Source organism: Entelurus aequoreus, linkage group LG18 (assembly GCF_033978785.1).
Source record: "Entelurus aequoreus isolate RoL-2023_Sb linkage group LG18, RoL_Eaeq_v1.1, whole genome shotgun sequence".
In the NCBI taxonomy this organism is placed as follows: Eukaryota; Metazoa; Chordata; class Actinopteri; order Syngnathiformes; family Syngnathidae; genus Entelurus; species Entelurus aequoreus.
This window is the reverse complement of record NC_084748.1, coordinates 51,453,480-51,481,237: the sequence shown is the minus strand read 5'-3', so window position 1 is coordinate 51,481,237 and position 27,758 is coordinate 51,453,480. Positions and strand designations below refer to the sequence as shown.

The 27,758-nt window shown below is 38.7% G+C and overlaps 2 protein-coding genes across 3 annotated transcripts in view; one reads left to right on the top strand and one right to left on the bottom strand.

Annotated features, from left to right (window-relative positions):
* Window positions 1-1,808, top strand: part of LOC133633442 (general transcription factor IIE subunit 2-like) — a 30,428-nt gene extending 28,620 nt beyond the window's left edge. Inside the window, exon 4 of the mRNA XM_062025968.1 lies at window positions 1,803-1,808. Coding sequence (XP_061881952.1) covers window positions 1,803-1,808 — 6 coding nt within the window. The remainder of the gene's footprint in view (window positions 1-1,802) is intronic.
* A 117-nt stretch (window positions 1,809-1,925) lies between these two features.
* The window catches only part of LOC133634251 (heparan-alpha-glucosaminide N-acetyltransferase-like), a 31,767-nt gene continuing 5,934 nt past the window's right edge, over window positions 1,926-27,758 (bottom strand). The window contains exons 3-18 of one of the 2 annotated variants that reach the window (XM_062027375.1): window positions 24,653-24,780; window positions 22,638-22,753; window positions 21,743-21,812; window positions 21,444-21,513; window positions 17,136-17,239; window positions 14,710-14,786; window positions 14,601-14,631; window positions 14,379-14,539; window positions 14,202-14,317; window positions 14,020-14,141; window positions 11,452-11,578; window positions 11,303-11,389; window positions 10,451-10,528; window positions 6,648-6,718; window positions 6,284-6,396; window positions 1,926-2,838 (exon numbers count right to left, since the gene is read on the bottom strand). In XM_062027375.1, coding sequence (XP_061883359.1) covers window positions 2,657-2,838; window positions 6,284-6,396; window positions 6,648-6,718; window positions 10,451-10,528; window positions 11,303-11,389; window positions 11,452-11,578; window positions 14,020-14,141; window positions 14,202-14,317; window positions 14,379-14,539; window positions 14,601-14,631; window positions 14,710-14,786; window positions 17,136-17,239; window positions 21,444-21,513; window positions 21,743-21,812; window positions 22,638-22,753; window positions 24,653-24,780 — 1,653 coding nt within the window. In that variant the 3' untranslated portion in view covers window positions 1,926-2,656. The other variant, XM_062027376.1, reaches the window with a different exon arrangement.

Below are 27,758 nucleotides of genomic sequence, written 5' to 3'. Positions count from 1 at the left end.
GTTGTAAATAAACTCCCAACAATGTTCAGTCACCAACGTGTTGTAAATAAACTCCCAACAATGTTCAGTCACCAACAGGTTGTAAATAAACTCCCAACAATGTTTAGTCACTAACATGTTGTAAACAAACTCCCAACAATGTTCAGTCACCAACATGTTGTAAATAAACTCCCAACAATGTTTAGTCACTAACATGTTGTAAATAAACTCCCAACAGTCAGTAGTTGATGTACGTTGTCAGTTGAATATTACATTCTGGTCTGTGTTAAAAGCTGAAAAAACATAAAGATGCAAACAGGCTTTTATTTAAAGAGGAACTGCAAGAATTATGCATATTATTATTTATGTATTTCTGCATATTATTATTTATGTATTTCTGCATATTATTATTTATGTATTTCTGCATATTATTATTTATGTCAACACCTTTTCCTCTTCTGCATTCTAAATCTTAAACAAATGCCAGCAAGAGTCATCTGACAATGGAGCCAATGAGTCCATCTATTCTTCCTATAAAGTGCTTGAAAACATCCAAACTCTTGTTGTACAATGTAAGTATAAGTGTAATAACATTCATATTAGCATGTAATATTGATAAAAACATCCAAACTCTTGTTGTACAATGTAAGTATAAGTGTAATAACATTCATATTAACATGTAATATTGATAAAAACATCCAAACTCTTGTTGTACAATGTAAGTATAAGTGTAATAACATTCATATTAACATGTAATATTGATAAAAACATCCAAACTCTTGTTATACAATGTAAGTATAAGTGTAATAACATTCATATTAACATGTAATATTGTTGTACAATGTAAGTATAAGTGTAATAACATTCATATTAACATGTAATATTGATAAAAACATCCAAACTCTTGTTATACAATGTAAGTATAAGTGTAATAACATTCATATTAACATGTAATATTTATGAATTTTAATCAAACGGCGGAGTATTTATCTCACAGATGCATCACAAGGTTCACTATTTCCTTGGACAACACTACTAATCATGCAGACAACATAATAAAACAATCACTTACTGTACAACGTCTGCTCTCACTGGGATGCCGACACAAAGGGCTAACCAACGGGCGTCTTTTCGTGTCTTTCTGGCCATCTGCGGGTCTAAGTTGGATGTCAAAGTTGACCAACTTGTGGGTTTACGTCCACAACCTTCAACTATCCAGGTGAGAGACATGATTTATCAACTACAATTAACTTTCACCAACTCAGAGGCCATGCAGCAGCTCACTATGTCAATATAGCAGCATAAGCTAGTTAGCGCTCTGCGATCACTGCTATAGTTTGTGTTAGCGCTTATAATAACAATATTGTCTATACTTGGTTTATAATAACAATATTGTCTATACTTGGTTTATAATAACAATATTGTCTATACTTGGTTTATAATAACAATATTGTCTATACTTGGTTTATAATAACAATATTGTCTATACTTGGTTTATAATAACAATATTGTCTATACTTGGTTTATAATAACAATATTGTCTATACTTGGTTTATAATAACAATATTGTCTATACTTGGTTTATAATAACAATATTGTCTATACTTGGTTTATAATAACAATATTGTCTATACTTGGTTTATAATAACAATATTGTCATGTTCAGGTCACCACATGCAAGTTGAGTATGTTTTTGGATGGTTATTTCTTTGGTTTTATGGTAAAAAGAAGTCATCATGACTTCCATTGTCTTCATTATAAATGGACTTATGTTGATGTTGATGTTTCCAGTGCATGACAACCATCTTGGTGTCTCTCATAAGGACTGAGAATTCCCTTTAGTAGTGTCAACTACTTTGTTAGCACCATCACGTGTCTGTAAGATGGTTGTAAGTACACCTCTGCATAACGGGCTATTAACATTAAAGGAAAGAAATATGATCAACTTACAGCAAAGAATCATTTTAATAAAATTGTAACATTTAAAGTGCATCAATTTGTCTGAAATAAACAAATGATGTGTTGAAGTACAATTGTTGACTGACTCCAGACTTTTGATGCTGAGAAGTGAAATGAGATGAAAAATAATGTATTGAAAAGTGATGATTAAGTCATCTTCACTCTGGTCACATGACTTAGATCAATCAAGTCTTACCAAGTCACGTCCCTCACAAGTCCAGCAAGAGAAGGTCTGACTTGGGTCTTCCTGACAAGTCATTTGTGTTGTGTGAGGACCATGAGAGTCCTGTTCAGGAGACAAGTCATGTGTGTGTGAGGACCATGAGAGTCCTGTTCAGAAGACAAGTCATGTGTGTGTGAGGACCATGAGAGTCCTGTTCAGAAGACAAGTCATGTGTGTGTGAGGACCATGAGAGTCCTGTTCAGAAGACAAGTCATGTGTGTGTGAGGACCATGAGAGTCCTGTTCAGAAGACAAGTCATGTGTGTGTGAGGACCATGAGAGTCCTGTTCAGAAGACAAGTCATGTGTGTGTGAGGACCATGAGAGTCCTGTTCAGAAGACAAGTCATGTGTGTGTGAGGACCATGAGAGTCCTGTTCAGAAGAATGAAGGAGGAAACACAAATGCAGCCTTCTCTTCATAAAGAGGTTTTCAGCAAAGATGAAGAGAAAAACAAACAAACAAACAAACAAACAAAGAAAGATCTTCTGGAAGCTTCTAAATCTTCCAGAAGATCTTCTTCCTGTAGAGCAGATATGAGATGAGGAGCCAGCAAGAAACTGCCAGCAGGTTCTGTGAGAGATGCTCAGCATGAGACTGAGTGTTGATCATCTGCCAGCGGAAGGGGAAGTAGTCCTCTAACACCTCATGGCCCACGTAGACCAGGATGGAGTTCATGCCTGGACCATGTCAACAACAACACATGGTAAACAATCAACAACAACTGAAGAGTAAATACCAACTGAATAGTAAACAAACAACAACTCACGAGTAAACAATCAACAACAACTGAAGACTAAACAACAACTGAATAGTAAACAATAAACAACAACTGAAGACTAAACAACAACTGAATAGTAAACAATAAACAACAACTGAAGAGTAAACAACAACACTGAAGAGTAAACAATCTACAATAACAACTGAAGAGTAAACAATCAACAACTACTGAAGAGTAAACAACAACTGAATAGTAAACAAACAACAACTCAAGAGTAAACAATCAACAACAATTCAAGAGTAAACAATCAACAACAACTGAATAGTAAACAATAAACAACAACTGAATAGTAAACAATAAAGAATAACAACTGAAGAGTAAACAATCAACAACAACTGAAGAGTAAACAACAACTGAATAGTAAACAAACAACAACTCAGGAGTAAACAATCAACAACAATTCAAGAGTAAACAATCAACAACAACTGAATAGTAAACAATAAACAACAACTGAATAGTAAACAATCAACAAATAAAGATTAAACAATAAACAACAACTGAATAGTAAACAATCAACAAATAAAGATTAAACAATAAACAACAACTGAATAGTAAACTATCAACAACAACTAAAAAGTAAACTATAAACAACAACTCAAGAGTAAACAATAAACAACAACTGAAGAGTAAACAACAACAACTGAAGAGTAAACAACAACTGAAGAGTAAACAATCAACTCAAGAGTAATCAACAACAACTGAATAGTAAACAATAATCAACAGCCTGAATGATATACAACTAAAGAGTAAACAATAATCAACAGCCTGAATGATAAACAACTGAAGAGTAAACAATAATCAACAACTGAATGAGAAACAACAACTGAATTGTAAACAACAACTGAATTGTAAACAGCCTGAATTATAAAAATTTGAATTAAATGTGTATAAACTACAGTATTTATGTACAACTAGATGTATATGTGTATAAACTACAGTATATATGTACAACTAGATGTACATGTGTATAAACTACAGTATTTATGTACAACTAGATGTACATGTGTATAAACTACAGTATTTATGTACAACTAGATGTATATGTGTGAACTACAGTATTTATGTACAACTAGATGTATATGTGTATAAACTACAGTATTTATGTACAACTAGATGTATATGTGTATAAACTACAGTATTTATGTGCAACTAGATGTATATGTGTATAAACTACAGTATTTATGTACAACTAGATGTACATGTGTATAAACTACAGTATTTATGTACAACTAGATGTATATGTGTATAAACTACAGTATTTATGTACAACTAGATGTATATGTGTATAAACTACAGTATTTATGTACAACTAGATGTATGTGTGTATAAACTACAGTATTTATGTACAACTAGATGTATATGTGTATAAACTACAGTATTTATGTACAACTAGATGTATATGTGTATAAACTACAGTATTTATGTACAACTAGATGTATATGTGTATAAACTACAGTATTTATGTACAACTAGATGTATATGTGTATAAACTACAGTATTTATGTACAACTAGATGTATATGTGTATAAACTACAGTATATATGTACAACTAGATGTACATGTGTATAAACTACAGTATTTATGTACAACTAGATGTATATGTGTATAAACTACAGTATTTATGTACAACTAGATGTATGTGTGTATAAACTACAGTATTTATGTACAACTAGATGTATATGTGTATAAACTACAGTATTTATGTACAACTAGATGTATGTGTATAAACTACAGTATTTATGTACAACTAGATGTATATGTGTATAAACTACAGTATTTATGTACAACTAGATGTATATGTGTATAAACTACAGTATTTATGTACAACTAGATGTATATGTGTATAAACTACAGTATATATGTACAACTAGATGTACATGTGTATAAACTACAGTATTTATGTACAACTAGATGTATATGTGTATAAACTACAGTATTTATGTACAACTAGATGTATATGTGTATAAACTACAGTATTTATGTACAACTAGATGTATATGTGTATAAACTACAGTATTTATGTACAACTAGATGTATATGTGTATAAACTACAGTATTTATGTACAACTAGATGTATATGTGTATAAACTACAGTATTTATGTACAACTAGATGTATATGTGTATAAACTACAGTATTTATGTACAACTAGATCAGGGGTCGGCAACCCGCGGCTCTAGAGCCGCATGCGGCTCTTTAGCGCCGCCCTAGTGGCTCTCTGAAGCTTTTTCAAAAATGTATGAAAAATGGAAAAAGATGAGGGGGAAAAAAATACATTTTTTGTTTTAATATGGTTTCTGTAGGAGGACAAACATGACATAAACCTCCCTAATTGTTATAAAGCACACTGTTTATATTAAATATGCTTCACTGATTTGAGTATTTGGCGAGCGCCGTTTTGTCCTACTAATTTTGGCGGTCCTTGAACTCACCTTAGTTTGTGTCCATGTATAACTTTCTCCGACTTTCTAGGACGTGTTTTATGCCACTTCTTTTTCTGTCTCATTTTGTCCACCACACTTTTAACGTGCGTGAATGCACAAAGGTGAGTTTTGTTGATGTTATTGACTTGTGTGGAGTGCTAATCAGACATATTTGGTCACTGCATGACTGCAAGCTAATCGATGCTAACATGCTACTTAGGCTAGCTGTATGTACATATTGCATCATTATGCCTCGTTTGTAGCTATATTTGAGCTAATTTAGTTCCCTTTAAGTCATCTCAATTCAATGTACATGTCATGACACACTATCTGTATGTAATATGGCTTTTAATTTGTTGCGGCTCCAGACAGATTTGTTTTTGTATTTTTGCTCCAATATGGCTCTTTCAACATTTTGGGTTGCCGACCCCTGAACTAGATGTATATGTGTATAAACTACAGTATTTATGTACAACTAGATGTATGTGTGTATAAACTACAGTATTTATGTACAACTAGATGTATATGTGTATAAACTACAGTATTTATGTACAACTAGATGTACATGTGTATAAACTACAGTATTTATGTACAACTAGATGTATATGTGTATAAACTACAGTATTTATGTACAACTAGATGTATATGTGTATAAACTACATTATTTATGTACAACTAGATGTATATGTGTATAAACTACAGTATTTATGTACAACTAGATGTATGTGTGTATAAACTACAGTATTTATGTACAACTAGATGTACATGTGTATAAACTACAGTATTTATGTACAACTAGATGTATATGTGTATAAACTACAGTATTTATGTACAACTAGATGTATATGTGTATAAACTACAGTATTTATGTACAACTAGATGTATATGTGTATAAACTACAGTATTTATGTGTCATGCTCACCAGGGTAGCAGAAAGGTGCTCCTGACCACCACTTCTTCACGTCCACCAGGTAGTAGAACACGGACAGCAGCACAAAAGCAAAGCAGGCCAGTGTAGTCACGTAGGACACAGACCTGCAAAGAGTACACACTAATACTACAAAGTACTTTGACAAGTGTAGTCACGTAGGACACAGACCTGCAAAGAGTACACACTAATACTACAAAGTACTTTGACAAGTGTAGTCACGTAGGACACACACCTGCAAAGAGTACACACTAATACTACAAAGTACTTTGACAAGTGTAGTCACGTAGGACACAGACCTGCAAAGAGTACACACTAATACTACAAAGTACTTTGACAAGTGTAGGACAGAACTTACCACAAGTTCTTATTGACAGGAATGAATCCCTGGTCTGTGGAACACTTGGTGAGAACTGCTGAAATGACTCCCTGTGTGGTCATCATACACAATATTATAGCACATAGCAATAGTACACAATATTATAGCACATAGCAATAGTACACAATATTATAGCACATAGCAATAGTACACAATATTATAGCACATAGCAATAGTAAGGTACACAATATTATTGCACATGGAAAGGCGCCTAGAAATAAAATGTATTATTATTATAGCAATAGTACACAATATTATAGTACAAAGTACAAAAGCAGGGAAGTTGTCATGTGTAAATGGTAAATAAAAGCAATGATTTGCAAATTCTTTTCAACTTATATTCAATTGATTAGACTGGTAAGAATGTAACACACTGGTAAGAATGTAACACACTGGTAAGAATGTAACACACTGGTAAAAATGTAACACACTGGTAAGAATGTAACACACTGGTAATAATGTAACACACTGGTAATAATGTAACACACTGGTAAAAATGTAACACACTGGTAATAATGTAACACACTGGTAAGAATGTAACACACTGGTAAGAATGTAACACACTGGTAAGAATGTAACACACTGGTAAGAATGTAACACACTGGTAAGAACGTAACACACTGGTAAGAATGTAACACACTGGTAAGAATGTAACACACTGGTAAAAATGTAACACACTGGTAAGAATGTAACACACTGGTAATAATGTAACACACTGGTAATAATGTAACACACTGGTAAAAATGTAACACACTGGTAAGAATGTAACACACTGGTAAGAATGTAACACACTGGTAAGAATGTAACACACTGGTAAGAATGTAACACACTGGTAAGAATGTAACACACTGGTAAAAATGTAACACACTGGTAAAAATGTAACACACTGGTAAGAATGTAACACACTGGTAATAATGTAACACACTGGTAATAATGTAACACACTGGTAAGAATGTAACACACTGGTAAGAATGTAACACACTGGTAAGAATGTAACACTGGTAAGAATGTAACACACTGGTAAGAATGTAACACACTGGTAAGAATGTAACACTGGTAAGAATGTAACACACTGGTAATAATGTAACACACTGGTAATAATGTAACACACTGGTAAGAATGTAACACACTGGTAAGAATGTAACACACTGGTAAAAATGTAACACACTGGTAAAAATGTAACACACTGGTAAGAATGTAACACACTGGTAAGAATGTAACACACTGGTAAGAATGTAACACTGGTAAGAATGTAACACACTGGTAAGAATGTAACACACTGGTAAGAATGTAACACTGGTAAGAATGTAACACACTGGTAATAATGTAACACACTGGTAATAATGTAACACACTGGTAAGAATGTAACACACTGGTAAGAATGTAACACACTGGTAAGAATGTAACACACTGGTAAAAATGTAACACACTGGTAAAAATGTAACACACTGGTAAGAATGTAACACACTGGTAAGAATGTAACACACTGGTAAGAATGTAACACACTGGTAAGAATGTAACACACTGGTAAGAATGTAACACACTGGTAAAAATGTAACACACTGGTAAGAATGTAACACACTGGTAAGAATGTAACACACTGGTAAAAATGCCCCTCTGACAACTTTTTTGCAATGTGTTGCTGCCATTAAATTCTAACTTCATGATTATTTACAAAAACAAAGTTTCTTTGCAGTCTATTCAATTGAATAGAAGTTGAAAATGATCTGTGGTATTCTCTTTTTATTTACTATTTACACAACCTGACAACTTCACTGCTTTTGTACTTTGTACACTATACACATACTACACAATAGCACATTGTAGACAAATACTACACATTAGTACATTGTAAACAAATATTACACAATGGTACATTGTAAACAAATATTACACAATGGTACATTGTAAACAAATACTACACATTAGTACATTGTAAACAAATACTACACATTAGTACATTGTAAACAAATACTACACATTAGTACATTGTAAACAAATATTACACAATGGTGCATTGTACAAACCCCGTTTCCATATGAGTTGGTAAATGGTGTTAGATGTAAATATAAACGCAATACAATGATTTGCAAATCCTTTCCAAGCCATATTCAGTTGAATATGCTACAAAGACAACATATTTCATGTTCAAACTCATTAACTTTTTTTTTTTTGCAAATAATAATTAACTTAGAATGTCAAGGCTGCAACACGTGCCAAAGTAGTTGGGAAAGGGCATGTTCACCACTGTGTTACATGGCCTTTCCTTTGAACAACACTCAGTAAAGGTTTGGGAAGTGAGGAAACTAATTGTTGAAGCTTTCTTGTTTTATGTGTAGTTTCAGTGGTTCAACAGTCCGGGGTCTCCCTTGTGCTATTTTAGGCTTCATAATGCGCCACACATTTTCCATGGGAGACAGGTCTGGACTGCAGGCGGGCCAGGAAAGTACCCGCACTCTTTTTTTACGAAGCCACGCTGTTGTAACACGTGCTGAATGTGGCTTGGCATTGTCTTGCTGAAATAAGCAGGGGCGTCCATGAAAAAGACGGCGCTTAGATGGCAGCATATGTTGTTCCAAAAGCTGTATGTACCTTTCAGCATTAATGGTGCCTTCACAGATGTGTAAGTTACCCATGTCTTGGCCACTAATACACCCCCATACCATCACACATGCTGCCTTTTACACTTTGCGTGGATAACAGTCTGGATGGTTCGCTTCCCCTTTGGTCCGGATGACACCATGTGGAATATTTCCAAAAACAATTTGAAATGTGGACTCGTCAGACCACAGAACACTTTTCCACTTTGCATGAGTCCATCTTAGATGATCTCGGGCCCAGAGAAGCCGGCGACGTTTCTGGGTGTTGTTGATAAATGGCTTTGGCTTTGCATAGTAGAGCTTTAACTTGCACTTACAGATGTAGCGACCAACTGTAGTTACTGACAGTGGGTTTCTGAAGTGTTCCTGAGCCCATGTGGTGATATCCTTTAGAGATTTATGTCGGTTTTTGATACAGTGCCGTCTGAGGGATGGAAGGTCACGCTCATTCAATGTTGGTTTCTGGCCATGCTGCTTACCTGCAGTGATTTCTCCACATTCTCTGAACCCTTTGATGATATTATGGAGCGTAGATGTTGAAATCCCTACATTTCTTGCAATTGCACTTTGAGAAAGGTTGTTGTTAAACTGTTCAACAATTTGCTCACGCAGTTGTGGACAAAGTGGTGTACCTCGCCCCATCCTTTCTTGTGAAAGACTGAGCATTTTTGGGGAAGCTGTTTTTATAGCCAATCATGGCACCCACCTGTTCCCAATTAGCCTGCTCACCTGTGGGATGTTCCAAATAAGTGTTTGATGAGCATTCCTCAACTTTATCAGTATTTATTGCCACCTTTCCCAACTTCTTTGTCACGTGTTGCTGCCATCAAATTATAACGTTAATGATTTGCCAAAAAAAAAATGTTTATGAGTTTGAACATGAAATATGTTGTCTTTGTAGCATATTCAACTGAATATGGCTTGAAAAGGATTTGCAAATAATTGTATTCCGTTTATATTTACATCTAACACCATTTCCCAACTCATATGGAAACGGGGTTTGTCGACAAATACTACACAATAGTACATTGTATACAACGGTACATTGTACACAAGCAAACAGTAAACACAGCAATACAACAAAGATCATATCACTTTAGACACAACTTGGTGGAAGGTTGTGTTGCCATGACAACCAAGTCATGCTAACGTGGCCTCGGTGACATCATCATTGGTACTTACCAAGAAGAGAGCCCAAATGAGGCACCTTGAGATGATGCTAGAAGGACGATCTCTGTAGTGTAAGATGATCTTCCCTGCCTGGGAAGATGGAAGACAAGTTCACAAGAGACCAGCATCATGACAGCTAGCAGACACACCTGCAGGCCAGCATCATGACAGCTAGCAGACACACCTGCAGGCCAGCATCATGACAGCTAGCAGACACACCTGCAGGCCAGCATCATGACAGCTAGCAGACACACCTGCAGGCCAGCATCATGACAGCTAGCAGACACACCTGCAGGCCAGCATCATGACAGCTAGCAGACACACCTGCATCATGACAGCTAGCAGACACACCTGCAGGCCAGCATCATGACAGCTAGCAGACACACCTGCAGGCCAGCATCATGACAGCTAGCAGACACACCTGCAGGCCAGCATCATGACAGCTAGCAGACACACCTGCAGGCCAGCATCATGACAGCTAGCAGACACACCTGCATCATGACAGCTAGCTGCATCATGACAGCTAGCAGACACACCTGCAGGCCAGCATCATGACAGCTATCAGACACACCTGCAGGCCAGCATCATGACAGCTATCAGACACACCTGCAGGCCAGCATCATGACAGCTAGCAGACACACCTGCATCATGACAGCTAGCTGCATCATGACAGCTAGCAGACACACCTGCAGGCCAGCATCATGACAGCTAGCAGACACACCTGCATCATGACAGCTAGCTGCATCATGACAGCTAGCAGACACACCTGCAGGCCAGCATCATGACAGCTAGCAGACACACCTGCATCATGACAGCTAGCTGCATCATGACAGCTAGCAGCATCATGACAGCTAGCAGACACACCTGCAGGCCAAGGAAAGCCATGAGGATGGAGTTGATGCTTCCAAGAAGGCCCTCAGGGTCGTATGGCACCTGGGTGAGGTAGACCACCTAGGAGGAGAAGCACCTTCAGGTAATGAGCACACTTTTCATCCGGCCAGCAGCTCACTAACCCGTGATGAAGGTGTCTGGTACATGTGCTTCTCTCCTAGCAACCAGCGGTCCACCAGAGCAGCTGCTCCACCCGTGCAGTTGGTGTACATGCCCATGTCCCCGATGCCACCTGGACCCAGGTAACCTCTGTGCCAGGACAAAGTTCACTCAACAACATTCTTACAACATTGTAGTACCGCTAGCAACATGTATTAACATACTTTTCTAAATAATATCATGTATTAACATACTTTTCTAAATAATATCATGTATTAACATACTTTTCTAAATAATATCATGTATTAACATACTTTTCTAAATAATATCATGTATTAACATACTTTTCTAAATAATATCATGTATTAACATACTTTTCTAAATAATATCATGTATTAACATACTTTTCTAAATAATATCATGTATTAACATACTTTTCTAAATAATATCATGTATTAACATACTTTTCTAAATAAAGGGGAACACATAAAATGTCATTATTGTAACAAAACATCTTAGTGTACATGAAACATATGTTTATTATTGTCATTTAGTGTTATAACTTCACCTTTATCTTGACTTTTTACACCAAAATGCGTCCATTCTCCCTTTTCTGTCTACACACTGTGTCTGCTTGTAAGTACTCTGTGTGTGTGCGCTGCCCAACATGCTCCTCTGATGGTAAAAGCAGCAAAGTCACCATGTGACCACGTCATGCCCGTTAACAAAAATAAATACATAAATATAGGGGGACTGGTACTTTTCAAACAGAGTTCAGTACCGGTTTTCATTCAATAGTACGTGATACTATACTAGTACCGCTATACTGTACTAGTACCATGATACTATACTAGTACTGGTATACTGTACTAGTACCATGTTGATACTATACTAGTACCGGTATACTGTACTAGTACTGGTATACTAAACTAGTACCATGATACTATACTAGTACTGTGATACTATACTAGTACCATGATACTATACTAGTACCGGTATATTAAACTAGTACTGTGATACTATACTAGTACTGGTATACTGTACTAATACTGGTACACTACACTAGTACAGTATACCGGTACTAGTACCAGTATACTGTACTAGGACTGTGATACTATACTAGTACCGGTATACTAAACTAGTACTGTGATACTATACTAGTACTGTCATACTATACTAGTACTGGTATACTGTACTACTACTGTGATACTACACTAGTACCAGTATACTAAACTAGTACCATGATACTATACTAGTACTGGTATACTGTATTAGTACTGTGATACTATACTAGTACTGGTATACTAGTACTTGTATACTGTACTAGTACTGTGATACTATACTAGTACTGGTATATTGTACTAGTACTGGTATAGCATACTAGTACCATGTTGATACTATACTAGTACCGGTATACTGTACCAGTACTGGTATACTAACCTAGTACCATGGTACTATACTAGTACTGTGATACTATACTAGTACCATGATACTATACTAGTACCGGTATATTAAACTAGTACTGTGATACTATACTAGTACTGGTATACTGTACTAATACTGGTACACTATACTAGTACAGTATACCGGTACTAGTACCGGTATACTGTACTAGTACTGTGATAGTATACTAGTACCGGTATACTAAACAAGTACTGTGATACTATACTAGTACTGTGATACTATACTAGTACTGGTATACTGTACTACTACTGTGATACTACACTAGTACCAGTATACTAAACTAGTACTGTGATACTATACTAGTACTGGTATACTGTATTAGTACTGTGATACTATACTAGTACTGGTATACTAGTACTTGTATACTGTACTAGTACTGTGATACTATACTAGTACTGGTATATCGTACTAGTACTGTGATACTATACTAGTACTGGTATACTATACTACTACTGTGATACTACACTAGTACCAGTATACTAAACTAGTACCGTGATACTATACTAATACTGGTATACTATACTACTACTGTGATACTACACTAGTACCAGTATACTAAACTAGTACCGTGATACTATACTAGTACTGGTATACTGTATTAGTACTGTGATACTATACTAGTACTGGTATACTAGTACTTGTATACTGTACTAGTACTGTGATACTCTACTAGTACTGGTATATTGTACTAGTACTGGTATACCGTACTAGTACTGTGATACTATACTAGTACTGGTATATTGTACTAGTACTGGTATACCGTACTAGTACCGTGATACTATACTAGTATTGGTATACCGTACTAGTACCGTGATACTATACTAGTACTGGTATACCGTACTAGTACCGTGATACTATACTAGTATTGGTATACCGTACAACCCTAGTGAAGCATGAAGCAAACTTCTGGCTGAAGAACCTGAACCATGCTAGACTGGTACAGGGCTCCATCTAGTGGCAGGACAAAGAATCGTGTGATCAACGTCCAGTGTTGTGTTTCCCTCCATCCAAACACAGTGTTACTGTTCAAAGTGGCCAACATATTACTTGCCTTGGTGTTTAAAGAATACTTCGACCTAGTGAGTTTAGATGAAGCACTGAGCAGATGTAGAAAGAGGAAGCCTCACGTTGGGCAGCCTGGCACAGGAAGCAGGAAGGTCAGGCAGAGCCAGAGGAGCTCCAGGAGGAGCACAAAGATCCAGGCAGGCCAGTAGAGCAGGACATCCATGCAAGAGGACCACCATGCCTCCTACATCCACACACAAGTTGACTTTCACAATCACGGCATGCAAGGTTTCATGTCACTGACCGTGGGGAGCATGTCAAGGTGACCTCGGGCCACCAGCAGATCCAGGCCCGCTACAACCAGGTAGGACCAGGCCAGGCGCTGCAACACACCCGGGATGCGCAGGTGTTCCCAGGACACTGTGGGATGTTGAGAAGATGCAATCAAGGAGCAGGGAGAAGAAGGCAGCTCCAAACTCACAAGAGCCCTGGCAGTAGTTGGGGTTGATGACCAGCACACCCATGATGAAGAGCTGCAGGCTCCTCCACACCACCTTCTTCAGCAGGGACATGCGGCTGCAGCCCGAGCGCAGCAGTGAGTTGACTGACAGGGCGATGGATGTTCCCATGATGAACACAAACCTGGGAGGGCAGGGATGGGGTGACAAACATGATGGTGTGGAGAAAGGAGTGACGCTATTACCAAGGGAAGACCAGGTCTGCAACGGTCAGTCCTGGAATGACACAAGGTGTTCCTCTTTACAAGAATGAAGCAACATAGGAGAAGAAGGCAAGGAAACAAGGAGTCCCACCATTCCAGCTCTCATGCCTGAAGAACCAGTATCTGCCGCCTCCGTAGTTGACAAACACCATGACAACCAGGGAGAACCTGCCAGGTGTGACAAGGGATGAGGAACTACAAAGACTGATGTCTTCACCATGACCATCAACAAGTGATGAGGAACTACATGACCATCAACAAGTGATGAGGAACTACATGACCATCAACAAATGATGAGGAACTACACGACCATCAACAAGTGATGAGGAACTACATGACCATCAACAAATGATGAGGAACTACACGACCATCAACAAGTGATGAGGAACTACATGACCATCAACAAGTGATGAGGAACTACATGACCATCAACAAATGATGAGGAACTACATGACCATCAACAAGTGATGAGGAACTACATGACCATCAACAAGTGATGAGGAACTACATGACCATCAACAAGTGATGAGGAACTACATGACCATCAACAAATGATGAGGAACTACATGACCATCAACAAATGATGAGGAACTACATGACCATCAACAAGTGATGAGGAACTACATGACCATCAACAAGTGATGAGGAACTACATGACCATCAACAAGTGATGAGGAACTACATGACCATCAACAAATGATGAGGAACTACATGACCATCAACAAGTGATGAGGAACTACATGACCATCAACAAGTGATGAGGAACTACATGACCATCAACAAGTGATGAGGAACTACATGACCATCAACAAGTGATGAGGAACTACATGACCATCAACAAGTGATGAGGAACTACATGACCATCAACAAGTGATGAGGAACTACATGACCATCAACAAGTGATGAGGAACTACATGACCATCAACAAGTGATGAGGAACTACATGACCATCAACAAGTGATGAGGAACTACGTGACCATCAACAAGTGATGAGGAACTACATGACCATCAACAAGTGATGAGGAACTACATGACCATCAACAAATGATGAGGAACTACATGACCATCAACAAATGATGAGGAACTACATGACCATCAACAAGTGATGAGGAACTACATGACCATCAACAAGTGATGAGGAACTACATGACCATCAACAAGTGATGAGGAACTACATGACCATCAACAAGTGATGAGGAACTACATGACCATCAACAAGTGATGAGGAACTACATGACCATCAACAAGTGATGAGGAACTACATGACCATCAACAAGTGATGAGGAACTACATGACCATCAACAAGTGATGAGGAACTACATGACCATCAACAAGTGATGAGGAACTACATGACCATCAACAAGTGATGAGGAACTACATGACCATCAACAAGTGATGAGGAACTACATGACCATCAACAAGTGATGAGGAACTACATGACCATCAACAAGTGATGAGGAACTACATGACCATCAACAAGTGATGAGGAACTACATGACCATCAACAAGTGATGAGGAACTACATGACCATCAACAAGAGATGAGGAACTACATGACCATCAACAAGTGATGAGGAACTACATGACCATCAACAAGTGATGAGGAACTACATGACCATCAACAAGTGATGAGGAACTACATGACCATCAACAAGGGATGAGGAACTACATGACCATCAACAAGTGATGAGGAACTACATGACCATCAACAAGTGATGAGGAACTACATGACCATCAACAAGTGATGAGGAACTACGTGACCATCAACAAATGATGAGGAACTACATGACCATCAACAAGTGATGAGGAACTACATGACCATCAACAAGTGATGAGGAACTACATGACCATCAACAAGTGATGAGGAACTACATGACCATCAACAAGTGATGAGGAACTACATGACCATCAACAAGTGATGAGGAACTACATGACCATCATGGCTCCCTGTGCGTTACAGAATAAATTTTAAAGTCCTTTTATTTGTTTTTAAATGTCTAAACAACCTCGTGCCAACATATCTCTCCGACCTCCTTCAGCCTTACTGCCCCACCCGATCCCTAAGACCAGCCGATCAGCTGCTACTGACGGTCCCTGACACAAGGCTGAAGCTTAGAGGTGACAGAGCTTTCGCCACTGCTGCTCCCAAGCTCTGGAACGACTTAACTCTGAGTGTTAGACAAGCCTCCTCTCTTCCTGTTTTTAAATCTCTCTTAAAAACATACTTTTATTCCATGGCTTTTAACACTGTGTGATATCCATCCCATAATACACATGCTGTCAACCTGCTTTTATGTTTTATTTCTTTATTTATTATCGTGTTCTGTTTGTGTTGTGTTGTGTTTGTGTATTATCTTTTAACCTGCCCATTGTACAGCACTTTGGCTACCCCTGTGGTACATTTTAAATGTGCTTTATAAAGAAGGTTGATTTGTTTGATCAACACCGAGTGTCTTCACAGTGGACAGAAGGTCTACATCTACTCTACAATGTCTAGCAGGAACACTGACAGAAGTACCCTCGGAATGTGTCCAAAGATCTCAGCCTCTTGCTGGGACTGGGAGGTGGTGGGAGGATGTTGTCCGTAACTGGTGTCACCGTCCTGCCAGGGGAGCCCAGTTCCTGCAGGATGACAATCATCTGGATGATTGGAGACATGCACAGTCCACCACTGCACATGGCAGAGGACAACATGAGCACACTAAGTCACACACTCAAGTCATACAGCAATAAAGGAATGTCTCTCGCTCCCAAACAGGGTGCGAGAGGGTTCACTCTGTGCATGCATGGAAAGAAGATGAGAATATTCAAACATGAGACCAAGGAGCCAATATGTCATTTGTTGGACATTAAAACAAACCCCTGAGCCACTTTTACTCCTCGGTGGAAGTGCACTTCAAGATGCTCAACATTTATTCAAGTGCATTTGCTTTGCTTGGTGGAAGTGCACTTCAACATGCTCAACATTTATTCAAGTGCATTTGCTTTGCTTGGTGGAAGTGCACTTCAACATGCTCAACATTTATTCAAGTGCATTTGCTTTGCTTGCTGGAAGTGCACTTCAACATGCTCAACATGTATTCAAGTGCATTTGCTTTGCTTGGTGGAAGTGCACTTCAACATGCTCAACATTTATTCAAGTGCATTTGCTTTGCTTGCTGGAAGTGCACTTCAACATGCTCAACATTTATTCAAGTGCATTTGCTTTGCTTGCTGGAAGTGCACTTCAAGATGCTCAACATTTATTCAAGTGCATTTGCTTTGCTTGGTAGAAGTGCACTTCAACATGCTCAACATTTATTCAAGTGCATTTGCTTTGCTTGGTGGAAGTGCACTTCAACATGCTCAACATTTATTCAAGTGCATTTGCTTTGCTTGGTGGAAGTGCACTTCAACATGCTCAACATTTATTCAAGTGCATTTGCTTTGCTTGCTGGAAGTGCACTTCAACATGCTCAACATTTATTCAAGTGCATTAGCTTTGCTTGGTGGAAGTGCACTTCAAGATGCTCAACATTTATTCAAGTGCATTTGCTTTGCTTGCTGGAAGTGCACTTCAACATGCTCAACATTTATTCAAGTGCATTTGCTTTGCTTGCTGGAAGTGCACTTCAAGATGCTCAACATTTATTCAAGTGCATTTGCTTTGCTTGGTGGAAGTGCACTTCAACATGCTCAACATTTATTCAAGTGCATTTGCTTTGCTTGGTGGAAGTGCACTTCAACATGCTCAACATTTATTCAAGTGCATTTGCTTTGATTGACTTATTTCTGGTAGAGTATATTTCACATTTAAATTACAATGGTAAAACAAATCAAGATGTATTGTGTTAGAAAGGAATACTTGCACTACTATTATTATGTACTGTATTATGATTAGTTTGTAATGCTGACAATAATCCTTTGTGGTACTAAAGACATGTAAAAATGTATTATTGGCCCAAGCATAATGAGGTGAATACTATTTTTTATATTTTCCCTTGTTATTCCTATGTTTAGCTTCCATTCAGTGCATATGAACCTTTACTAATTGCACAGCTTCCCCTACATGTCATTGATTATGGCGCACCGCCACGCTTTAAAAATAGATATACTGTATAGTGTTCATGTACCATTGGCCATAGCAAGTTTGAAAAACATAAATATGTTCCTCTACACTTTATTTTGAAAAGAGTGCAGCTGCACCCAGCCAAAGTAAGGAGAGAGAGTATTTCAAGTAAATGGATGTATTTGCTGTACAAACCCACGTAAACTACCTACTTACTAACTTCTCACATGTGTGTGTGTGTTCTCCAGGTTCCTCCCACATTGCAGAAGTATCAATCAACCTTCACTACAAATGCCTCCAAGGGCTGCGTGTATAAGTGAATAAGTGTGTTAGATGAAATGGAGAGTGTAAATAGTCCATAGAAAGGAATGTCTCTACATGTGTCCTGCCAGTGGCCATGCTCACTTTGGCTAGCCTGTCAATGAGCTGGTCCATTGTACATTAGCATTAAGCTAGCAGAAACATTCATCCTGCATAATTGTACAGTATTATTCATTTAACATGATATATATGATGTACTTTACTTAGTTTTACACTAACTTTGTTGTGAAAAATATCAGTAAACCACCTCAAGTTATTGTTTTATCTCTAATCCAAAAGACTGTTGACATATTTGGCAAAGCAAAGTGCAACATTCAGGGAAGGCAGAATATAGAGTAGCCTGTCTTACATTTTACAATAAACAACAATTGAAAAGTAGAGCACAAATACAAACCCTGTTTCCATATGAGTTGGGAAATGGTGTTATATGTAAATATAAACAGAATACAATGATTTGCAAATCCTTTTCAAGCCATATTCAGTTGAATATGCTACAAAGACAACATATTTCATGTTCAAACTCATAAACATTATTTTTTTGCAAATAATCATTAACTTTAGAATTAGATGGCAGCAACACGTGACAAAAAAGTTGGGAAAGGTGGCAATAAATACTGATAAAGTTGAGGAATGCTCATCAAACACTTATTTGGAACATCCCACAGGTGAACAGGCTAATTGGGAACAGGTGGGTGCCATGATTGGGTATAAAAGTAGATTCCATGAAATGTTCAGTCATTCACAAACAAGGATGGGGCGAGGGTCACCACTTTGTCAACAAATGCCTGAGCAAATTGTTGAACAGTTTAAGAACAACCTTTCTCAAGCAGCTATTGCAAGGAATTTAGGGATTTCACCATCTACGCTCCGTAATATCATCAAAGGGTTCAGAGAATGTGGAGAAATCACTGCAGGTAAGCAGCTAAGCCCGTGACCTTCCATCCCTCAGGCTGTACTGCATCAACAAGCCACATCAGTGTGTAAAGGATATCACCACATGGAACACTTCAGAAACCCACTGTCAGTAACTACAGTTGGTCGCTACATCTGTAAGTGCAAGTTAAAACTCTCCTATGCAAGGCAAAAAACGTTTATCAACAACACCCAGAAACGCCGTCGGCTTCGCTGGGCCTGAGCTCATCTAAGATGGACTGATACAAAGTGGAAAAGTGTTCTGTGGTCTGACGAGTCCACATTTCAAATTGTTTTTGGAAACTGTGGACGTCGTGTCCTCCGGACCAAAGAGGAAAAGACCCATCCGGATTGTTCTAGGGTGAAAGTGTAAAAGGCAGCATGTGTGATGGTATGGGGGTGTATTAGTGGCCAAGACATGGGTAACTTACACATCTGTGAAGGCACCATTAATGCTGAAAGGTACATACAGCTTTTGGAGCAACATATGTTGCCATCCAAGCAACGTTACCATGGACGCCCCTGCTTATTTCAGCCAGACAACGCCAAGCCACGTGTTACATCAACGTGGCTTCATAGTAAAAGAGTGCGGGTACTAGACTGGCCTGCCTGTAGTCCAGACATTGAAAATGTGTGGCACCTGCAATAGCAGAAGGGAGACCCCTGGACTGTTGAACAACTTAAGCTGTACATCAAGCAAGAATGGGAAAGAATTCCACTTCAAAAATGTGTCTCCTCACTTCCCAAACCTTTACTGAGTGTTGTTAAAAGGAAAGGCCATGTAACACAGTGGTGAACATGCCCTTTCCCAACTACTTTGTCACGTGTTGCAGCCATGAAAATTCTAAGTTAATTATTATTTGCAAAAAAAAAAAAAGGTTTATAAGTTTGAACATGAAATATGTTGTCTTTGTAGCATATTCAACTGAATATGGCTTGAAAAGGATTTGCAAATCATTGTATTCTGTTTATATTTACATCTAACACCATTTCCCAACTCATATAGAAACGGGGTTTGTACATGTTATTACTAATAACTATTAACACAGATTTGTTTTTAAGTGTACATACCACAGATGTGTTTCACATATTATGTACATAAAACATTTCTTATATATGCATCAATCAAATCATGATGTCACGTTGACCACGCCCCCTACATGCCACTAGCCACGCCCACACAGCCACATTTTTATTGGCAATCTGGGGGAAACCCTGAATTGTTTGGAGTGTTAAGCCATGATAGCCAGATGATCCATCGCATATTGTACATGATACAGCATATAAGTACAATGTACATATAAATAGGCACAATGTACATATAAGCACAATGCACATATAAATAGGCACATATAAATACGCACAATGTACATATAAATAGGCACATATAAATAGGCACAATGTACATATAAATAGGCATAATGTACATATAAATAGGCATAATGTACATATAAATAAACACAATATGTACATATAAGTACAATATACATATAAACACAATGTACACAAGCATAATGTACAGTAGTTGTGAAATAGGTCACTCACAGAGTTAATGAGTCTCTGGGTCTCAAAGGTACCACCAATTCGGAAGAGGAGTGCACTCACCACATTCAGTCTGAAGAAGATAGTGGTTAGACAGTCCATTATTACCAATGAGTGTAATCATGACTTACCCCATGATGGCTCTCAGAAGAACAACATTATTACTAATAAGTGTAATCATGACTTACCCCATGATGGCTCTCAGAAGAACAACATTATTACCAATGAGTGTAATCATGACTTACCCCATGATGGTTCTCAGAAGAACAACATTATTACCAATGAGTGTAATCATGACTTACCCCATGATGGCTCTCAGAAGAACAAACATTAAGGCCAATCCTCCAAAGACCAGGACTGCGACCAAGATGGCTGCATAGAGAGTCCATCATGTGTACTGTTACATGTGTACATGTCATGTGTAGCACTCACGTATGTAGCTGTTGACTGCTTCTCTAGTACTGTTACATGTGTAGCACTCACGTATGTAGCTGTTGACTGCTTCTCTAGTACTGTTACATGTGTAGCACTCACGTATGTAGCTGTTGACTGCTTCTCTAGTACTGTTACATGTGTAGCACTCACGTATGTAGCTGTTGACTGCTTCTCTAGTACTGTTACATGTGTAGCACTCACGTATGTAGCTGTTGACTGCTTCTGTAGTACTGTTACATGTGTAGCACTCACGTATGTAGCTGTTGACTGCTTCTCTAGTACTGTTACATGTGTAGCACTCACGTATGTAGCTGTTGACTGCTTCTCTAGCACTGTTACATGTGTAGCACTCACGTATGTAGCTGTTGACTGCTTCTCTAGCACTGTTACATGTGTAGCACTCACGTATGTAGCTGTTGACTGCTTCTCTAGTACTGTTACATGTGTAGCACTCACGTATGTAGCTGTTGACTGCTTCACTAGTACTGTTACATGTGTAGCACTCACGTATGTAGCTGTTGACTGCTTCACTAGTACTGTTACATGTGTAGCACTCACGTATGTAGCTGTTGACTGCTTCTCTAGTACTGTTACATGTGTAGCACTCACGTATGTAGCTGTTGACTGCTTCTCTAGTACTGTTACATGTGTAGCACTCACGTATGTAGCTGTTGACTGCTTCTCTAGCACTGTTACATGTGTAGCACTCACGTATGTAGCTGTTGACTGCTTCTCTAGCACTGTTACATGTGTAGCACTCACGTATGTAGCTGTTGACTGCTTCTCTATCAGTCTCCAAGGAACAGTTGACTGTAGACCTGCTGGTGTTCCTCAGCCACAGAGAATAGTTGCCATGCTCTCCAAAGTGGAACACCAGTCTGGAAGCCAAACAACAGGAACGCCATCATTCAGTTCTTCACCACTAACTTGTCTCACTGTTTGATTGATTGAGACTTGTATTAGTAGGTTGCACAGTGAAGTACATATTCCCTACAATTGACCACTAAATGGTAACACCCCAATAAGTTTTTCCACTTGTTTAAGTCGGGGTCCACTTAAATGGATTCATGGTACAAATATATACTATCATCATAATACAGTCATCACACAAGTTAATCATCAGAGTATATACATTGAATTATTTACATTATTTTCAATCCAGAGTGGGGTGTGGAGGGGAGGGGGGAGGTGGGGTTATGTTTGGTTGTTATCAACACTTCAGTCATCAACAATTGCATCATCAGAGAAATGGACATTGAAACAGTGTAGGACTGACTTGGTAGGATATGGACAGCAAGTAGTGGACATAGAGAGAGAGAGAGAGAGAGAGAGAGAGAGAGAGGGAGAGAGGGAGAGAGAGAGAGAGAGAGAGAGAGAGAGAGAGAGAGAGAGAGAGAGAGAGAATAAGAAAAAGTATCTACAATCGATTATTTACATTTGATTATTAACAATCCGGGGAGGGTGTTAGTTTAGGGTTGTAGCTGCCTGGAGGTGTTGTTTTAGTGCGGTTTTGAAGGAGGATAGAGATGCCCTTTCTTTTATACCTGTTGGGAGTGCATTCCACATTGATGTGGCATAGAAAGAGAATGAGTTAAGACCTTTGTTAGTTCAGAATCTGGGTTTAACGTGGTTAGTGGAGCTCCCCCTGGTGTTGTGGTTATGGCGGTCATTTACGTTAAGGAAGTAGTTTGACATGTACTTCGGTATCAGGGAGGTGTAGCGCATTTTATAGACTAGGCTCAGTGCAAGTTGTTTAACTCTGTCTTCCACCTTGAGCCAGCCCACTTTGGAGAAGTGGGTAGGAGTGAGACACCATGCATGGACTGGTCTAACATTATAACATTCTTCTCTACAATGTAGGACTGGACTGGTCTAACATTATAACATTCTTCTCTACAATGTAGGACTGGACTGGTCTAACATTATAACATTCTTCTCTACAATGTAGGACTGGACTGGTCTAACATTATAACATGCATGACAAATATGCAGCTTGATCCCAGATCATTCTTTCAGGAAGGTCTTGCTCTTCACTCGAGGAGCAGACTGAAGTCAAAGCACTTCAACACTTGACAAACATGAAGACCATGTGGTTGATAAAGAGTTAGTTGACAAACATGAAGACTATGTGGTTGATAAAGAGTTAGTTGACAAACATGAAGACCATGTGGTTGATAAAGAGTTAGTTGACAAACATGAAGACCATGTGGTTGATAAAGAGTTAGTTGACAAACATGAAGACCATGTGGTTGATAAAGAGTTAGTTGACAAACATGAAGACCATGTGGTTGATAAAGAGTTAGTTGACAAACATGAAGACTATGTGGTTGATAAAGAGTTAGTTGACAAACATGAAGACTACATGGTTGATAAGAGTTAGTTGACAAACATGAAGACTATGTGGTTGATAGAGTTAGTTGAAAAAGATGAAGACTATGTGGTTGATAAAGAGTTAGTTGACAAAGATGAAGACCATGTGGTTGATAAAGAGTTAGTTGACAAAGATGAAGACCATGTGGTTGATAAAGAGTTAGTTGACAAAGAAGACCATGTGGTTGATAAAGAGTTAGTTGACAAAGAAGAAGACCATGTGGTTGATAAAGAGTTAGTTGACAAAGATGAAGACCATGTGGTTGATAAAGAGTTAGTTGACAAACATGAAGACAATGTGGTTGACAAAGAGTTAGTTGACAAACATGAAGACTACTTGGTTGATAGAGTTAGTTGACAAACATGAAGACTAGTGTATGTGGTTGCTAAAGAGTTAGTTGACTCACGTGCAGAGGAGCAGGCTGCTGTTGACTTGTAGAGTGATTGCATGCTGGCTGCTGAGCAGGAAGTCCTGGGAGTTGTTGTGGTCTGGACTGGTCCTAGCAGGGACTACACCCAGCTGCTGATAGAGACACTGGACATACAACATCAAGACAAGGTTAGTTCCACACATCTTCAACTACACCCAGCTGCTGATAGACACACTGGACATACAACATCAAGACCTTCTGCAGGTCCAGCATGACCATGCCGCAGTATTTGCCCGCGTCCACCTCATGTTTGAGGTGGTCGCTCAGATAGAGAAGGCATGTGTCAGTGGAGTGGTTAGTTCTGAAGCCGGATTGGAATTTGTACATGAGTTTATTAGTGGCAAGGTAACTATCGACCTGTTCATAAACTATTTTCTCCATTACTTTTGAACTGAGAATAGAAACAGGTCGGTAGTTGCCAGGTTCCAATTTGCTTCCTTTTTTAAAGAGGGGAGTTACTCTTGCTATCTTAAAATCTTTTGGTACTTGGCCTTGTGTAATTGAGAGGTTTATTATGTGCGTGATGATCGGGGCAAGGATGGAGGCAGAGTCCCTGAGGAATCTGGAGGGAATATTATCAAGGCCGGTGGCCTTGTTTGGGTGGAGCACGCTCAATTTTTTAAGCACCTCGTCAGCTGTGACCATTTCTAATTTGAAATCGTTGTTGGATACTCCTAGCTTTCTGTAGAAGGCTTTAATGTGTTCTACACCAAAGCGACCAGAGTGGTGGGACAGCTTGTTGACAAGAGTTGCGGCTATGCTGGTGAAAAAGGTGTTAAGTCTGCTTGCTACCTCCATTTTGTCTGTAATGACACATTTGTAAAACAAATGTCTGCATAGAAGTAATAATAAATCATATTGTAGGTGTTTATTCCACTTTGTTGTGTTTTGCTTGATCGTAAAAGATACACAACTATGGAGGAGCTGGTCTGAGAAGTCAATATGTTGTTAATATTCAGTCTTTTATTGTTCATAGTTAATATTGTAAATACCATATTCTTTATTTTCATGTACATTCTGGGTGTCACATTCAGTAAAAAACTGTAAAATTCCATTCTGTTTTTTTGAGGTGGTCTGTCATAACTTTTGTAGAACTCTATGGGACATTGTGACTTTTGGTATTAGTGGTCCTGAAAAAAAGAAAGCCCAACACACATACTGTACATATAAATGTGTATACATGTTCCCAACACACATACTGTACATATAAATGTGTATATATGTTCCCAACACACATACTGTACATATAAATGTGTATATATGTTCCCAACACACATACTATACATATAAATGTGTATATATGTTCCCAACACACATACTGTATATATAAATGTGTATATATGTTCCCAACACACATACTGTACAGATAAATGTGTATATATGTTCCCAACACACACACTGTACATATAAATGTGTATATATGTTCCCAACACACATACTGTACATATAAATGTGTATATATGTTCCCAACACACATACTGTACATATAAATGTGTATATATGTTCCCAACACACATCATGTACAGATAAATGTGTATACATGTTCCCAACACACATACTGTACATATAAATGTGTATATATGTTCCCAACACACATACTGTACATATAAATGTGTATATTAAGACACTTGTGATTTAGGGCTATATAAATAAACATTGATTGATTGATTGATTGATATATATGTTCCCAACACACACACTGTACATATAAATGTGTATATATGTTCCCAACACACATCATGTACAGATAAATGTGTATATATGTTCCCAACACACATACTGTACATATAAATGTGTATATATGTTCCCAACACACATACTGTACATATAAATGTGTATATATGTTCCCAACACACATACTGTACATATAAATGTGTATATATGTTTCTCTCAATGTGGCCCCTGAGTGTAACTCTTTTGAGAGGTTGTTGCAAAGTAAGTGAGTATGTGTACCTGGTAGCAGTGAGTACGTGTACCTGGTAGCAGTGAGTACGTGTACCTGGTAGCAGTGAGTACGTGTACCTGGTAGCAGTGAGTACGTGTACCTGGTAGCAGTGAGTACGTGTACCTGGTAGCAGTGAGTATGTGTACCTGGTAGCAGTGAGTACGTGTACCTGGTAGCAGTGAGTACGTGTACCTGGTAGCAGTGAGTATGTGTACCTGGTAGCAGTGAGTATGTGTACCTGGTAGCAGTGAGTACGTGTACCTGGTAGCAGTGAGTACGTGTACCTGGTAGCAGTGAGTATGTGTACCTGGTAGCAGTGAGTACGTGTACCTGGTAGCAGTGAGTATGTGTACCTGGTAGCAGTGAGTACGTGTACCTGGTAGCAGTGAGTACGTGTACCTGGTAGCAGTGAGTATGTGTACCTGGTAGCAGTGAGTACGTGTACCTGGTAGCAGTGAGTACGTGTACCTGGTAGCAGTGAGTATGTGTACCTGGTAGCAGTGAGTACGTGTACCTGGTAGCAGTGAGTACGTGTACCTGGTAGCAGTGAGTACGTGTACCTGGTAGCAGTGAGTACGTGTACCTGGTAGCAGTGAGTATGTGTACCTGGTAGCAGTGAGTATGTGTACCTGGTAGCAGTGAGTATGTGTACCTGGTAGCAGTGAGTATGTGTACCTGGTAGCAGTGAGTACGTGTACCTGGTAGCAGTGAGTATGTGTACCTGGTAGCAGTGAGTATGTGTACCTGGTAGCAGTGAGTATGTGTACCTGGTAGCAGTGAGTACGTGTACCTGGTAGCAGTGAGTACGTGTACATGGTAGCAGTGAGTACGTGTACCTGGTAGCAGTGAGTATGTGTACCTGGTAGCAGTGAGTATGTGTACCTGGTAGCAGTGAGTACGTGTACCTGGTAGCAGTGAGTACGTGTACATGGTAGCAGTGAGTACGTGTACCTGGTAGCAGTGAGTATGTGTACCTGGTAGCAGTGAGTATGTGTACCTGGTAGCAGTGAGTATGTGTACCTGGTAGCAGTGAGTATGTGTACCTGGTAGCAGTGAGTACGTGTACCTGGTAGCAGTGAGTACGTGTACATGGTAGCAGTGAGTACGTGTACCTGGTAGCAGTGAGTATGTGTACCT